This window comes from Garra rufa, chromosome 19 (genome assembly GCF_049309525.1).
Source record: "Garra rufa chromosome 19, GarRuf1.0, whole genome shotgun sequence".
NCBI lineage: Eukaryota > Metazoa > Chordata > Actinopteri > Cypriniformes > Cyprinidae > Garra > Garra rufa.
The window spans coordinates 2,485,887-2,502,771 of NC_133379.1; the positions used below are offsets into that span (position 1 = coordinate 2,485,887).

General features: G+C 38.1%; 1 protein-coding gene and 1 pseudogene across 1 annotated transcript; one reads left to right on the forward strand and one right to left on the reverse strand.

Annotated features, from left to right (window-relative positions):
- LOC141292873 (multidrug and toxin extrusion protein 1-like) overlaps window positions 1-4,476 on the forward strand; it is a 341,992-nt pseudogene extending 337,516 nt beyond the window's left edge.
- A 368-nt stretch (window positions 4,477-4,844) lies between these two features.
- slc47a1 (solute carrier family 47 member 1) lies at window positions 4,845-16,826 on the reverse strand. Its single transcript, XM_073824776.1, has 12 exons — window positions 16,575-16,826; window positions 16,380-16,477; window positions 16,159-16,256; window positions 14,425-14,538; window positions 13,977-14,044; window positions 13,361-13,469; window positions 13,169-13,244; window positions 7,535-7,604; window positions 7,085-7,217; window positions 6,334-6,428; window positions 6,063-6,239; window positions 4,845-5,375 (listed from the first exon to the last, which is right to left on the reverse strand). The coding sequence occupies exons 1-12, from the start codon at window positions 16,614-16,616 to the stop codon at window positions 5,070-5,072; spliced, it is 1,386 nt and encodes a 461-aa protein (XP_073680877.1). The 5' UTR covers window positions 16,617-16,826; the 3' UTR covers window positions 4,845-5,069.
- Between the last annotated feature and the right edge of the window lie 59 nt (window positions 16,827-16,885).

Here is a 16,885-nt window from a genome sequence, read left to right on the forward strand (position 1 = left end):
TCAGGGAACCGAGGTTACGAAAGTAACCGAGTACGTTTTCTGAGCTTTCAGCCTCTAACGTAAAAATACATGCAAAACACTTCTAACACGTTAATAAGTGTATTTCTGCATTGCAAAATGTATTTTATTCATGCACAGAATAGGATTTTAATGTTGGACCGAGTTTCAGTAACATTGCATGAACCCACTTTTCTTCGGAGCAGAAACGCTGTTTTCTAAACTTTCAGCCTCTAACGTAAAAATACATGCAAAACACTTCTAACACATTAATAAGTGTATTTCTGCATTGCAAAATGTATTTTATTCATGCACAGAATAGGATTTTAATGTTGGACCGAGTTTCAGTAACATTGCATGAACCCACTTTTCTTCGGAGCAGAAACGCTGTTTTCTGAGCTTTCAGCCTCTAACGTAAAAATACATGCAAAACACTTCTAACACATTAATAAGTGTATTTCTGCATTGCAAAATGTATTTTATTCATGCACAGAATAGGATTTAAATGTTGGACCGAGTTTCAGTAACATTGCATGAACCCACTTTTCTTCGGAGCAGATACGCTGTTTTCTGAGCTTTCAGCCTCTAATGTAAAAATACATGCAAAACACTTCTAACACATTAATAAGTGTATTTCTGCATTGCAAAAGGTATTTTGTTCATGCACAGAATAGGATTTTAATGTTGGACCGAGTTTCAGTAACATTGCATGAACCCACTTTTCTTCGGAGCAGAAACGCTGTTTTCTGAGCTTTCAGCCTCTAACGTAAAAATACATGCAAAACACTTCTAACACATTAATAAGTGTATTTCTGCATTGCAAACGGTATTTTATTCATGCACAGAATAGGATTTTAATGTTGGACCGAGTTTCAGTAACATTGCATGAACCCACTTTTCTTCGGAGCAGATATGCTGTTTTCTGAGCTTTCAGCCTCTAACGTAAAAATACATGAAAACCACTTCTAACACATTAATAAGTGTATTTCTGCATTTCAAAATGTATTTTATTCATGCACAGAATAGGATTTTAATGTTGGACCGAGTTTCAGTAACATTGCATGAACCCACTTTTCTTCGGAGCAGAAACGCTGTTTTCTGAGCTTTCAGCCTCTAACGTAAAAATACATGCAAAACACTTCTAACACATTAATAAGTGTATTTCTGCATTGCAAAATGTATTTTATTCATGCACAGAATAGGATTTTAATGTTGGACCGAGTTTCAGTAACATTGCATGAACCCAGTTTTCTTCGTAGCAGAAACGCTGTTTTCTGAGCTTTCAGCCTCTAACGTAAAAATACATGCAAAACACTTCTAACACATTAATAAGTGTATTTCTGCATTGCAAAATGTATTTTATTCATGCACAGAATAGGATTTTAATGTTGGACCGAGTTTCAGTAACATTGCATGAACCCACTTTTCTTCGGAGCAGAAACGCTGTTTTCTGAGCTATCAGCCTCTAACGTAAAAATACATGCAAAACACTTCTAACACATTAATAAGTGTATTTATGCATTGCAAAATGTATTTTATTCATGCACAGACTAGGGTTTTAATGTTGGACCGAGTTTCAGTAACATCAACCTGATCCTGTGAGGGTGGGAAATGCACTTGGAGCTGGAAACACAGAACAAGCCAAGCTGTCTGCCAAAGTCTTTAGTTTGTGGACGTATGTGAACAACTAAACTAAAAACTTTTAAGCAGCATGACCTCTTTTTTCAAATCAGGATTAGAATTCATGTTACCTAGATGATGCAATGGTTGTTGATGGCATGATACTATATGTAAGTAATAGAGAAAGCTCTACGGAGAAGGAGCATATCCACCTTTTTCTTTCAACACTGTTATGTGAGTAACTAAATTGTAAACAATTAGCGAAGGGTTCACTATATGAATAAGCATTTTTAGAAACTGGGTACAACGAGGTGATATTATTCTACTCACTCTAAAACATTAAAAAGAAAATGTTAAAGTATAAAAGCTTTAACAAGTCACTTTTAACATACAAAAAATAAAAATATAATCAGGAGGAAAAGAATGCAGCAAATAACTCTTGCCTAAGATATTCTTGTTATAACATATTAATAGTTTAATATTAAAACATCAAGCTGTACGTTATTCTACTGAAAATATAACATGAAGTAACATTTACAGCTCATTCAGTCAATTTGATGAATACGTTTTATTTTTTATGACTTGAAATTGTCTGTTTCAGTTTTTTTGAGTGGAACTTACCCAAACCGAAAGTGCCTGCCATAATTTAAATCCAGTGATTATAATAGACATAGATCAATGTTTTAACTGCAGAAGAGAAAGGTAAATGTTCTCTCAGCTATAGACCTATGCTTACTGGCAAAATTGAGTCATGTATGTTATATTCGCTATATGAGCATGGTTAACCACCAACTGCCAAGAATTCCAGGAACGGTTTGTAATCCTGCCGAGTAATTACAAAATTTAGATTTACTTATTATTTATTGTTATTTATTTATTTGCCAGACACTTTTATCCAAAGCGACTTACAGTTGAGGAATGCATCAAGCGATTATACGATTATACAAGCAACCATAAGATGGCAATAAACACAAGAAGTGCTCATTATACAAGATTTCAGTCATCGTTCAGAATAGTAAAAGGAAGGGATAAAGGATTCCTTTTGTGCCTCTCTGCAATGGGACCACGAGCTGCTGCTCTTTTACTAACCATAGGTTTCAGGAGGAGATGGAAGCTTTCTTTACTGTACTTGCAATGATTTGAAACCATAGTGGAAAAGCAGCTTTAGTTATCACGTTAAGAATTCTGATCATAATCACACAGAGCCTTGCTCAAGAAACTTGCTCAAGTTAGAGATAGTTGCCCTGCCCAAATACCCACACTTGACTATTTATATGACGTATTTCCTGTATTTGGCCCAAGTGTTCAAGTCAGCATGAAGATCACATGTGTGTAGAACGTTTCATTACCTAATGGGACACATATATATATATATAAATTATGACTAAATAATGTTCTAATATCTAATATCCTGTGAATTGTTTTGGTTTTTCTGGTGTTGTTTTCTAGTACTTGCTTCCTGTATAGTCACAACCTTTATTGGAAGTACCAGTGATATTATCGGATACATCTTTACAACAGAAGAGTAAGTTGAATAAGAGATAATCTAGCCTACTGTATTGAGATCAGATTTGCGTACTAAACTGGTCCACCTCTCTCTCTCTTTCTCTCAAAGGGAAATAGTGCTCAGAGTATCAGAGGTCATGGTTATGTACAGCTTCTTTCATATATTTGATGCCATTGCGGTAGGCTTGTGATTTTTGTTTTTTGTTTTGACCAAATTATGATCTGTCTTTAGGCTTGCTTATTCTTGAAAGAGAGAATTAGATTTTTAAATTCAAATCCTGTTTTTTATAGCCTTCTGGCTTTCTTGTACATTACAAAAAAATATATATATTTTCTCATTTTCTTCTTCAATCTTGCCCCATTCATTTTTTTTCACAGTAAGTCTAATAATATTTAGTTAGATTTGTTTTATGACAGAAAAATAACAATATCCAATATCAGTTTCTTTTTATTTTTTCCCCCTGATGTTTACTTAAGATATTGTGAATGTCTCATAATATTCTCTTGAAAATAGTTAGAAATAAGGTTTGCTTTTCTGTCTGTAGGGCATTACAGGGGGAATTGTCAGAGGTGCTGGAAAGCAGCTGCTTGGTGCTCTGTGTAACATTATGGGATATTATTTTGTGGGATTCCCAATTGGAGTCTCTGATGTTTGCTCTTGGGCATAATTGGTAAATGACTTGAAAGTGTTTGGAGAATTAATCTCAAGTGCTACACTGAATACCTCCATGAATTTCCTCCTGTTCTTTCTGGCTAGGTTTGAGGACCGGTTTCTTTGTGTGTGCTTTTACACAATCTTTGTTCTTCATCATTCTCATTTGCAAAATGGACTGGAAAAAAGCAACTCAAGAGGTGGGTAATTTTTCTTCATCTACATCTGTAGAGTTTATAATACTATGATCATTTAAACCTTTATTTTGCTATTTTTTTAGGGCTTGATCAGAGCAGCTGTGCAAGCCCCTCAGACCAAAGATCAATCTTACGCTATGGAAAATGAGGGCTAGACAGAATGTACTTTCTGTCTATATGATGACTTTAATAATGAACACAAAATGTTTCTTTCATTATGGAATTTTCCCTAACGTTGATTGATTATTCTGCAGAAATACCACAGCACACACAGAGTCCCAGCACACTGAAGAGGGCCAGATGCAAACACATGCAAACACAGACCTGGAAGGGCTCAGTAAAGGAGAAGGAGGAATAACAGTTGCTGGAACAAAGGTCACAGTTGGCAAAGTCTTGACCACCAAACAGCTGGTGGTTCGTCGAGGCCTTGCTGTTTTCTTCATGTTGCTTATATTAGCTGGAGGGATTGTGTTAAATTAGGTTCTTATTAGAATTCTTAGATGAACATAATTAATGTTTCTTCATCCTTCTGCCAAAATATCTATATTATTTTATTATAGTGTGTTGCTAAATGGAGTCCTTGAGTTACGACAGTAAGGTGAATAATTGATTTGTCACAGTGAACTGTACTGTGTGTGTCATACCCATATTAATAATTACCATTTAAAAATCATTAAAAACAAGACTTATTATGTTTGTGTATATACATATATATGAAGTATTGCACATTAAATCTACATGCATCTTGAGGAAGACCAGCAGACTGACAAATTAAATAACTATTTTTTACTTTTATTTAGTAGTGTATTTGCGTTTGGATTTTTTGCACTCTCTCTTAGTAACAAAATGTAGTAACACAAATTTGTGTTTGTATATAATATGCTTTATTTTGATGTGATAAATACATTTACAAGGAAAACTACAACCCTATAATCTGCTTCATATAACCAGAAAAATAAAATACGTGTAAAAAATGTGTAAAAGATGCAGTTTTTTTTCTCTCTTAAATAACACTGACAAATATAATTCTGGTGTTATTGGCTGACCCACTCGTGGTCCCTAATTGAAATGGGACCTTGTTATGGATCAAGTTAGAGTTAGCTTGATGTGGTGTTGAGGAAGATGTTAGAAGTGGAAAAATTTCCTGAATCCATTGTTAGGTTGCTTTGATGTGGACTAAAAGTCTCTGGAAGAGGACAAGCTACATGCACAGCAACTCCAGCTATCAGGATCATGACAGTGGTCAACAGTGTAAGTCCCCGTCTGAGAACAAGCTTGTTCGTAGAGAGCAAGGATTTAGATTTGGTTTCTCCATATTGACTTGCCATCACTAGTTTGGCCTGCTCCTGGGTGCTCACTTGGACATAACTGGCCACTCCAGAGTTATTACTTGTTAGCTGGGCCTAAAGGAGCAAAGCATAATGTAATTATTATCACCACAAGGATTTGAGAATATTTTTAATTTCAGGAAACACATGAACAACAGGCAGAAGTTTTGTCAGCTGAACCCACATAAAATATTTACTTGGAGTACCCTCCGACAATTAAAAAAAAAAAAAAAACAGTTCACCCAAAAATTTCAGATTGCTCAAAATGTTTTTTTTTTTTTTTTTTTTTTTAGCAAAATTTTTTTTTTTTTTTTAGCAAATTCTCGCTTTTTGGGTTAACTATTTCTTTAATATTTCAGTAATTTAATGACATATTTGCATATATATGTTGGTTAATGGGCACTCTATATGCAAGTAATGCTGAGAAAGAAATGCTGTAAACTTTTGGCCACAAGAATGTTGTAAATTATGCAAATGTGTAAAAAAAGTGAGTGTAGCACGTCTTCCCAAATGTGTGCGATGGAGATCACTGCACTTACTGTAAACCAGAGAAACTCTTAGATGTTAAATAGCATTGGATCTCGAACTGCTCTTGTGAACAAAGTGCCGCGCTACGCTTTAAAATATAGTGTTATTTAATTAAATCTCATACTCAGAATGTATATAGTTTTTTATTAGCTCATCAGCTCGTGAACCCCCTGCAGTTCTTTCAAAAATCCCAGTTTGGGAAACCCTGGATGCTAGGATTACTGTAACAATTACTTTGTTTCCTGTTATGCCATCCCAAGGTTCAGGGATACTTGCTGAAGCTCCAATATCAGGTGTTTGCTCACTGTTGTCCTGTCCTTCAGAAACCAGAGTATCAAGGACTGACTGTCCTATCGATGGTGCCTTTTGAACACACACTACCTTTGCATGTTTGCCGGCACGTCTCTGGGCCTAAGGAAGACATTAGTCAGCATTATTGCTTTCAACAGCCTTAAAGAATGTTAGCTTGTCTTGACATTTGTGGGTTTGATTTGTCATGTCCTACCTGATCTGTCGCTTTCTTCCAGTTAAGCTTGAAGATAAGAGTGGTGAAGAAACAGGTCTGAATAATAACACAAATCAAGAGGCCAAGCCACAGACCTAAATGAGGGAAATAAAAATGGGACGTGTTTTAAGTTTAGAACAGATCACAGGAATTACATGGCTGGTTTGGAGGAGGAAACACACTATATGACCAGAGACCCTAATCTACACTGTCACAAGTCTGGATGAGTTTAGGTTATGTATTAAAATATGTTTTGTACAAAAACATTAAGATGTTTTAATATTTTTGAAAGATGTCTCTTTTGCTTACCAGGGCTGCATTTGATCGAAATCACATTAAAATAGTAATAAAATAACGGCTTTCTGTTCTAATGTAATTGATGAAATTTCAGCTTTGCCATCAAAGAAATAAGTAATTACATCACATAACCTTTCCAAAATCATGATTTAATGCTCAAAAAGATTACTTATTAGTGTTAAAACAAATGTGCTACTTCACTGATGTGCTAAAATTATATCCAAAAAACATTGATTATTTAGTCTTTACTGTTACTGTTAAATTGAATTCATCCTTGCTGAATAAAAGTATTAACTAAAAATCAGTTTGGAGAATGGAGGGATTTATAACTAAATTGCAAGCCAAAACTAGGATTCCACATATCTGAATGGAATTAAAGATCTTGATTGGCTTGACATTCTTTTTTTCCTACTAATTCTGGTAATTTGGGAAAATAGGAATGAAGAGATGGTACCAAGTATCCTGAGCTCAGCCAGAAACATCAGTGATATTCCCACTGGTAACCCAATGCAGTAGTAACAGATCAAGTTGGACAGTGCTGCTATCTTCTGCTTCCCAGCACCCAGAAGAATCCCTGAACACACACACTAAAACACAACACAAACTGGTCTGTTGTAGAAATATGCACTGTAGAGACTTCAGAGTAATCATTGAATTACATAATTTCACAGAACCAGGTATCATGGCATCACAAAAAACTCTATTAAAAGCGTTTTTAACTGATCAATTCTTGTGATGTTATCACTCATAGATATAAGAATGATGAAAGACATAAGATTATGTCTTATGTCTTGCCAGTTATATCCTCTTCAGCTTGATCCTAATGAATATCTGTATTAAAGAGTGATTAATTTGTGTTGCCTACTTTTGATTAAATACAAATTACAAAACAATTTTAACTTACCACGAGAGCATCAAAAAACTGCATGAAAACGTACAGGGTGAGAATTTCCGAGACAATCTTCACTATGCTCCTGTTAGATTAAATCAAGAAGTGAGAACTGCAAAACAACAAAAGAAAAGCTTCACTCTCTTCGCTCTAATTAGCAGTGATTTTATTTATTATACTGATTATTTTATTTATCTTATGAAGAAAATTATATCATGATATCACTTAATCCACAATAACTTCTCTAGGTTATGTATGTAACCATGGTTTCACTGGTTTTAACCATGGAATGAGACGCTGCATCAGAAACACTTTGGGAATGCCTCTACGTGACTACGCTCTGAAGCATGTGTGAAATCAGTCCAATGGAATGGCGAGACATCATGGGAGGGATGATGTTGTGACCAGGAATCTTAAAAGCGCATCCGATGTAAACAGTGTTAGCTTCTGACTGCTGAAGCAAGCACTCACAGGGATGCAGGAAGTTTGGCAGGGAGACACAGCATCTCAATCCCTTGAGGTAACCATGGTTACATATGTATCCTAGAGACATTACCCTTCAGGGAACTCTAGTTGCATCAGAAATGCTTTGGGAATGAGAATACCCTCTCCACTATGCTTACCCTGTCCAGTTTGAAATCATTCAAGCACAAGAAGATGAAAGGACTGAGGAGCTAGGAGTGGTTCCCGTGTGATGGACCCCAGAAAGAAAGGCATTAGAGGTTACCATACTTCTTATAGAGTTCGATCTGACCCCCAAGGCAGAAGAAAGGCCAGAGGAATCATACGCCAGAGAGATAGCCTCAATTATCCACCAGGTTAGGGTCTGATTGGTCACCAGAGACCTTTCTTCAGTAGACCAAAGCAAACAAATAACTGATTGGATTTCCTCAACAAGACAGCTCTGTGGGCGACAGTGTCCAGTGCTCTGACTGGATTTTATGAGTCTAAGTTTCTCCTGGTCTGGGCCCTGAAAGGAGATATAACAGAAAAGCCTGCATCATACCCTGGCCAATATGATTGACCATCAATAGGTAGTGGTTAAGCAGCTATGGTTGCTATGTACACCTTTAGGGTGGAGGGGGTCAACTGTGCTGAACAAACTGGGCACTGAACCAACCAGGCGGTTGACTGGTTCCAGCTGACAACTGCCGCATCAAGAAGTGAAAAGGTTCCACTTTAAGGACTACAGTTTCCTCATGAAGGGAGCTCTGAACTGGAGAATGATCTTAACAGCCTTAGTTGAGAGACTGGAACCCATGATGTGTTCCCCCTCAGAGGACACACCCACAGTTTCCATAACTCTTGGCAGGGGTGAAGAATTAAGCCCCCTTTTTAGAGAGTAGGTCCCTCCTGATGGGAATATCACAAAGGGAGCAAATGAGAAGGGCCACCAATTTCAAGGACCAAACTCGGCTCAGCCCAAAAGGTTCTGCGAAATTCCCTCCAAATCTGCTTTACCACCTTAAGGTGGAGACTCCATTCCCAGAGTTCTCTTGTGCCCACTAATTACTTACATGCCGAATTCCCTCCAAATCTGCTTCACTACCACAGAAGGATCTTGCGTGCCAGGCTGTATAGGGGGCATGAAAGCTGACCCCCTGGTGGTTGATTTAAGACAGTGGTTCTCAATCCTGGTCCTGGGGGACCCCTGCTCTGCACATTTTGCATGTCTCCCTTATTTAACACACCTGTTGAGATCATCAGCTCGTTAGGAGAGAGATACATAAACTGAACTAACGAGCTGATGATTTCAATCAGGTTGTTAAATAAGGGAGACATGCAAAATGTGCAGAGCAGGGGTCCCCCAGGACAAGGATTGAGAACCACTGATTTAAGAGATGACTGATGTGTTGTCCCTGCAGACAATCACATGCTGGCCACTCAGTTCTAGAAAGAAAGTGTTTTAGAGCTCAAAACACTATCTCCAGGCAGTTGATTTTCACGAAAAGGTGACAGTCTTCCCACAGACCTTGTGCTGAGCGACCACTCATGATTGCTCCCCAGCCAGAGAGAGATGTATCTGTTGTAAGCGTTACACGACAGCCCTGAAACAGGAACCAAGACTTTGATATGCTTTTAATACTTGATGACTACTCTGTCAATTCTTCGTCATCAGTCAGGAACTTAGGTGTCCTATTCGATAGCAATCTTTCCTTTGAAAGCCACATATCTAGCATTTGCAAAACCACATTTTCCCATCTAAAGAATATACTGAAATTACGACCAATGCTCTCAATGTCAAATGCAGAAACATTAATTCATGCGTTCATGACCTCAAGCATAGATTATTGTAATGCTTTATTGGTCGGTTGTTCTGCACACTTAATAAACAAACTCCAGCTCGTCCAAAATGCAGCAGCTAGAGTTCTTGCTAGAACCAGAAAGTATGACCATATTAGCCCGGTTCTGTCAACACTGCACTGGCTCCCTATTAAACATTGTATAGATTTTAAAATCTTGCTAATTACTTATAATGCCCTGAATGGTTTAGCTCCTCAGTATTTGATCAAGCTCTTATCATATTATAGTCCCTCACGACTGCTGCATTCTCAAAACTCTGGCAATTTGATAATACCTGCAGCCTTCTACGTGAGTATGACAGTCCTCAGATCCGAAGGCTCCCTGGCCCCCTGAAATCTGTCTACGGCAGAATTGACTGCATCACTGAACAGACCAGTAGGCTTGGGTGGCATTGTGACCTGGAGGACAAATAGCCCACAATCCTTATGGTCGCTATATCATCCTGCCCAGGACATCTGAATGTGGTCATTCAGAGGAATTCCCAAAGCGTTCTGATGCACCTGAGTTCCCTGAAGGGGGATCTTGGTTTTATTATAACCAATAAAGGCATGTACAGTGCACAGCATAAATGAGTACACCCCCTATGAATAAATATAATTTTCTTAATGATCAATTCATGGAAAGAAGGCAAAATTGGAATGTATTAAACATATAATTAATAAAAATGACAAAATATATGCCAACTTTTTCTGTAAAATAATTAAAGTAGCCATTTTTTTTCTTTAAATGGACAATTGCAGAAATGAGCACACCCTAGATTTAATTCAGCAAATTACTGCTTTGGGATCCGAAATTATTAAGCATGGATTCCCAGAAGTGTATATTTTGTAAATATGGGTCTTGGAAGAGGTTAAATGAGTTCCCTGTCGATCATACACTTGTATTGCGTCACTAGATACTATGGGAAAAAGCCTTTTTTTCTTGAGTGAAGCCTTTTTAATCACGCAGTCGTTGGTTTGTGCAGTGCTTTAGAAACGAATCAATGGATTGGCAGCAGTGCTGCACAATCCTATGGCGATGAGGCCTGCCATAGCCTGCTTGTGGAAATCCCATGCATGGCAAAAGGCTTCAGTGCTCGGCTCAGATCCCATGTGCCTCGCTCTCGCTATAAAGAGAGGTTTCTCCTGTCTTCTTCACTCAGCCTGACCAGCGTCCCTCTACTAATGACTGCCACCATTGGATGAGTCAGTGGCCACGCATCTCTGCCCACTGCCATCGGCTGAAAGGCAAAGGCCACACACCCCTCGAAGCCTTGTTGGACGACTATAGCTCTCGCTGGACTCACCTACTCCTCGGCTGGACAGGAGGCATCAGTGCCCCACTATATGGCAGTCCTCTAGGTCCTCCAGGCCAAACTCCTCCCCAGCTTGGACGAGTCTGGCCCTGGCCCTGACCCTGCGACTGTCAGGGAGGTGAGAGCTGAAACAGTCCTGGCTTTGCATGCCAACGAAACCACCACCCAGGCAATTGGGAGATCAATGGCCAGCCTGGTGGTGCTCGAGCGCCACCTCTGGCTCATCTTGACAGAGATCAAGGATGCGGACAAGGGTGTCTTTCCTGGACACCCTGCGGTTGAAGGGTTCGCGGAGCACTTCACAGAGGTTCAGAAGTCATCTCAGGCTATTTAACACAGGCTATGTCCCAGGCTATGCAACAAGGTGCCCTAAGCCCACGCTGACTCAACAGCCTGCGAAACCTGCACCAACCAGCCTGGCTGTGCAGCCTGCTAAGACGCAGACATATCTTAGTTTCTTAGTTCCTAGTTTACGAGACAAGAAGATGAGGAGGCTAAGTCCCGCTATGGACGAACTGCCTCCCAAACAGCTTCTCTTCAACCTCATTTCACCCCGTCTGGTTCCAGGTACAGAGGGAAGTGTTTATGTTGCAGATTGTGGGCTCGTTCAAGCACCTGTGCAACCTCCCGCTGTTATAGTGAAGAAAATAAAACACAAACATTTTCAAAAAGAAAGCAAAATTCCTCGTCCAATTTTCACATTCTGGGCGAGTGAATCAGGGAGCAGACATGTCCACTCCGTTGAGAGCACAGGTTAGTGCACTTTCTGCACTCCCTCCGCCAGAGAAGGATTAGGAATTGTCATTACTCTGCTCTTTCAGAGCACCGAGAATCTATATTGAGTGTTCCACCCCGTTTAGGAAGTGGAAACAGCTCCTGGTCAGCTTTGGTAACCGCATTAAAGGACTTTTGGTTACGAAGCGGAGACATTTTCCAGATAGATAGTTGACTCTAATGTGCTGGCATACTATTCTTTGGGCCTGTAATGCCCCAATGACGTATGGGGACACTCCACTAGAGGCTTTTCCTCATTGTGAGCGTGGTTTAGCGGGGTAGTATCAACAGGGAACGTACTCGTTTACTAACGTAACCTTGGTTCCCTTAGATACGGGAACGAGTACTGCATTCCTAGCTGTGCTAGGTAGCTGTACGACTCAGTCGTCACTTCAGTAGAAGTAACCTGAGAATCTTGTGCTGAAATCCCCACTTATATAGCAAATAACCCCACCCCTTTTGACGGGCTATGGTGGCCTTCATTACCATAGGACTGTGCAGCACCGCTGCCGATCCATTGGTTCGTTTCTAAAGCACTTCATGAACCAATGGCCGTGCAGTTTCACTGCATGATTGAAAAAAGGCTTCAGTCAAGGAGAAAAAAGGCTTTTTTTCCATAGCGCCTAGTGACACAGTACTTGTTCCCGTGTTTAAGGGAACCGAGTACGTTAATTGTGCTTTGGCTACAGTAGGTAATTCCAGTGGTGACAACAACCATGCATGTCACTTCTGCAGGCTGTGTCATTCTCTGTGAGATAAAGTGTTACTCTTGTCATAGCTTTTGCCGGCTCTGAGACACTAACATGGTATTTCTCCGGCTCTTTTTCTGGCAAAAAAAAATCACTTATCACTAAATGAAAACTTAAAGTGAAGACCTGATTATTTCAGGAGCCTTGAATTTTTGAATTGGCGGTGTTACTTCTGCTATATTTTTACACTTAAAACAATAATTTGGTATTCCTCTTGTTCCATTGTCCTCTTTTATGCTAAGAAATAAGTCACCTGGCAATTCTCTCCCAAGAGGTTTCATTGTTGACTGCATTAAGTCTGAGAATGATTCACTAGGCTATAAAAATTTTTTAGCTGTCAGAAAATTACTTGTCTTTTAAAGTTTTGGTTGAAAATAATTACACCTTAAACCTACACTTTTTTTTTTGTTTTATTTAGTAACTTTCAGGAGGGTGTACTAATATTTGCAACACAACATTGTTAAGTTTTAGAGGGGGTGTACTCATTTATGCTGTGCACTGTATATGTTATGACAGAAATAAACATACTCATCAGAGGTGAAGATGTAGCCCACTACTGACTTTGAGAAACCCAACACGATTCCCTGTAAAACAGCCAAAACTCCTGCAGTGCAGTGAAGGTTGTAAATAATATTTTCTTCTGGATACTTATTATAAGTTATACAATAATTACTAAATGTAATTGCTGGCACTGTCTGGGTATATCTATATTATACTGACCCGAGATAATGAGAGTCACTTTACTGGTGATCAAGGCCCTGTTAGTATCTCCAGCTCCCAGTGCATTTCCCACACGCACACAAGCAGCCGCGTGCACACCTAATGGAAACTAAACATGAAATGTTGTTATTAAAACTAGCAAATATTCACACTAATTTAATATAATAAATATAATTTAACAAGATAATTTGTTTGTAAAGCACTTTTTGCTGACTATTTTGTAGGTTACATCATATGACCAGTAGGTGGCGATAAATTGTTTTGGAGCATTACAAACAACTGAAGTGAGTTTTTGAACCCTAATAATAACAAAAGAGGTTTGTTTATTTTATAATCTGTGGTGATGCTTTGTTATAGAGACTTCTGCCTCAGCTGACAGAAGCTTAGACATTGAGTCTTTTAAAAGATCTCAAATCAACTTTTTTCTTCATAATAATTGATAATTAAGGGTCACACCAAGAAGAGTCCATACCACAGCTAACACTCATGACAGAAAAATGTTATTACTGGAATCACTTTCAGTATGATTTGTAATACTTTTGTTTCAATATATTTACCTTTTGGCACTATTGACTATTGATTATAGTGAGTAAAACATTAAAAAACACTGTCTTACCATGTAAGTAATGGTCCCCACTTCCAGCAACACATGTTGAGCAGCAAGATCCACCTCCCCTAGCATTCCTGCCAATCATTGGAGGGGCGGGGTAAAGAAGGATTGATGTTATTTGATTATGTTTTAAATGGCTGATTTTTTAAATGTAGTTATGCAATTTATGAGATGATTTGTAAGCTATAAAACAACTGTGCACTTCCATCAGAGGCACTTTGGTTGGCCACCTACTCAACTACTCATTCAGTTGAGCCCTATAAAGCCTACTGTATCATATTTTATATGGAAATGTCTAAAACCTCAAATTGATCAAAACCTGTTATGCACAATCTTCTGCATGTCTTTTTTTACATATATATATATTTACTACTAGGGTTAAAATAAGTATATATATTATTTTTACTATTAGGGTTAATCATCAATGCATTCTCAAACCAGCACATCTACACACCTGCAAGGAAACCTCCTATCTCATAGACCCACCACTCAAAACACAGCATGAGAGTGCTGGGAATAGCCAGTTTCATGTAAGAGCCCCACTCCTGTAATGCTGCAGTAGACCAGCCTGTAGGCGGCGACAGAGACACACATTCTCTTAATCACAGCAGTCATTTTCATGCTGCATACATATATCTTGTCATTATTGGTTGACTTGCTATGCAAATTTATTTATTTATTTTTTGTTTATTTATGTTTTCCTATTCACAAAGGTCATTGTGAACAGACGAGTCAAAGTCTATACATTTGGAAAAACAGCTTCATGAAGAAACAAAGTAGGCAATTTTTTTCGCTAAGAAAATGCCAATTTGTGTCCATAAGGAGTAGGAATTCACAGTGATAGAATAAATTACTGACAGTCTCTGTGTGATTACTGCTTACAGGTCTTCCAATGACAGAGTTCCAATCAGAATTAATTGTTTGATTCTGAGGCACTGTTAACTGAGAGTACTTTGGACCTGTGGTGAAGATTTCACTAAGGTAAATCTACTTCACTGAAGGGTCTAATATCTCTGGGGATTATATGACTTGAGTGTGCCTATTATCAGCTAGAAGTGGGATTTTTTATTTATTTATTTAGTATTATTTATCTATTTTATCAGAATTCCCCAAATAGGTTTGTTGATGATTCTGTTAATGATTATTTTTGTAGGTTAGTTCATTAAAATAACAGCATATGCTGGTTAGGTATGTTTTGAAGCATGACTGCTAGTTTGAACTGGTTAAAGTTGGTCCGTAGCTAGTCATGAGCTGGTTTAAGATGGATGGCCATGACCACCTAAGGACCAGCTTCATATGGCATGTCTTCGGCCAATCAACATACATTTACTTCATTGGTAGCTCGGAAACACTCTGAAAAAAATTAGCTAATTTAGTCCCCGCAAAAGGCATTCCATATAACTAAATTCATTCTCAGATCCTGCAGTGCGAACACACCAAGAAGCATGTGCTTCTACATGCTTGTACTACATGTACATTTACTACAAGCATGGGCTCTAACATAGCTTCCATTACAATTATCGTTATAGCTATTGTTAGTTAATTATAAAGATGACTATAACACACAATGATGTTCTCTTTAATATAAGTACAGTGTGCAGTTTTGTCGTCTGCCGCTTTAAATGCTCAAGTTGTTCAAAGCAGCATGGATTCTGACTGTCAATGTTTCCGTTGTTCATCAGCTGAGCTGGTAAAAAAAGAATAATTATATAATAAAATAAATAATAATAATAATTACTTGATTTTAACAGTATTGTTCCTATAATTGTAGTGTGGATTCTTTTAAATGGGAAATCTTAATGTTGCCAATGCCATTATATTTATGTGTGAATGGGCCTTTAGTCTAGAAACAACTTCAATTCTAGAATCAGTGCTTTACTGTAGGTCATATTTTACAATTGTTTCCAAATATATCAGACAGAGCATCACTATTTGCACTCCCTTTTGTAGCATTCACGTATATTGCTACTCATTTGCATACATTGGAGCTTCCCTAACTTTGCTGCATTGCTAACATCTCTCTAATTCACAGTCATTAAAAAAAAATCTCTTTGTCACTGTTGGATCTCTTTAGTGTATAATAATTATAATTGGCTTAATGTAATAATTTTAGAGGTCAATGACCCTATAATAACATAAATGCAAACATGAGTGTTTCTCCATGTGCTACTTTCCATATATTCCTCACCATCCCATGTCTTCACATGCAGCTTTTTCCAGCGTATGTAAGCAAACAGCAAGAGGCAAATGGAGATCTGTGAGATACTGTTGGCTGCAGCAGAGCCCCTGCAGAGACACAAATACATGCTTATACTAAATATAATTTATTTCCTGGCTTATGGCCATCTCTGATCTATATTGTATGTATAGCTGTTTAGTATTAATAAAATGAAAAGTAATCATACATACACCGCTCCCAGTTTCATTGAGTGAAGGAGGATGTAGTTTGTTGCTACATTTAAAATGTTGGCAGCAACTGCTGTGTACATCTGTGGCAGGATTATGCCCTGAAACATGACAAAACATTATCTTTTAAACTTACATGTCCTTTTCTACAATATAGGCTGTCCAATGCAACACCTTGAGCTTACTGAGAGGTTGTACCTGGTTTTGCAGATAAGACACCTGCAGATTATGCAGAAACATGGCCTAGGAAATTGAAGGTTGAACAGTAAAATACAATAGTACTGTCAGCAGAAGGAAAGCTTGTGACAGTGACTGTATGTGTGGTTAGGCTCTTTAAATATTACATGTCTTTAACATAATAAACAGTTTGACAGGAAACATTTTGGTCAATTGCCAAAAAAGCGTCCTAAAGAGTGAGCAGCGCAAGTGCAGGAAACATTTGAACTTATACTCTAGAAAACAAGGCCAGCACAGAGATGAAAGCACAGCCACTGAATGTTTTTGTAAAA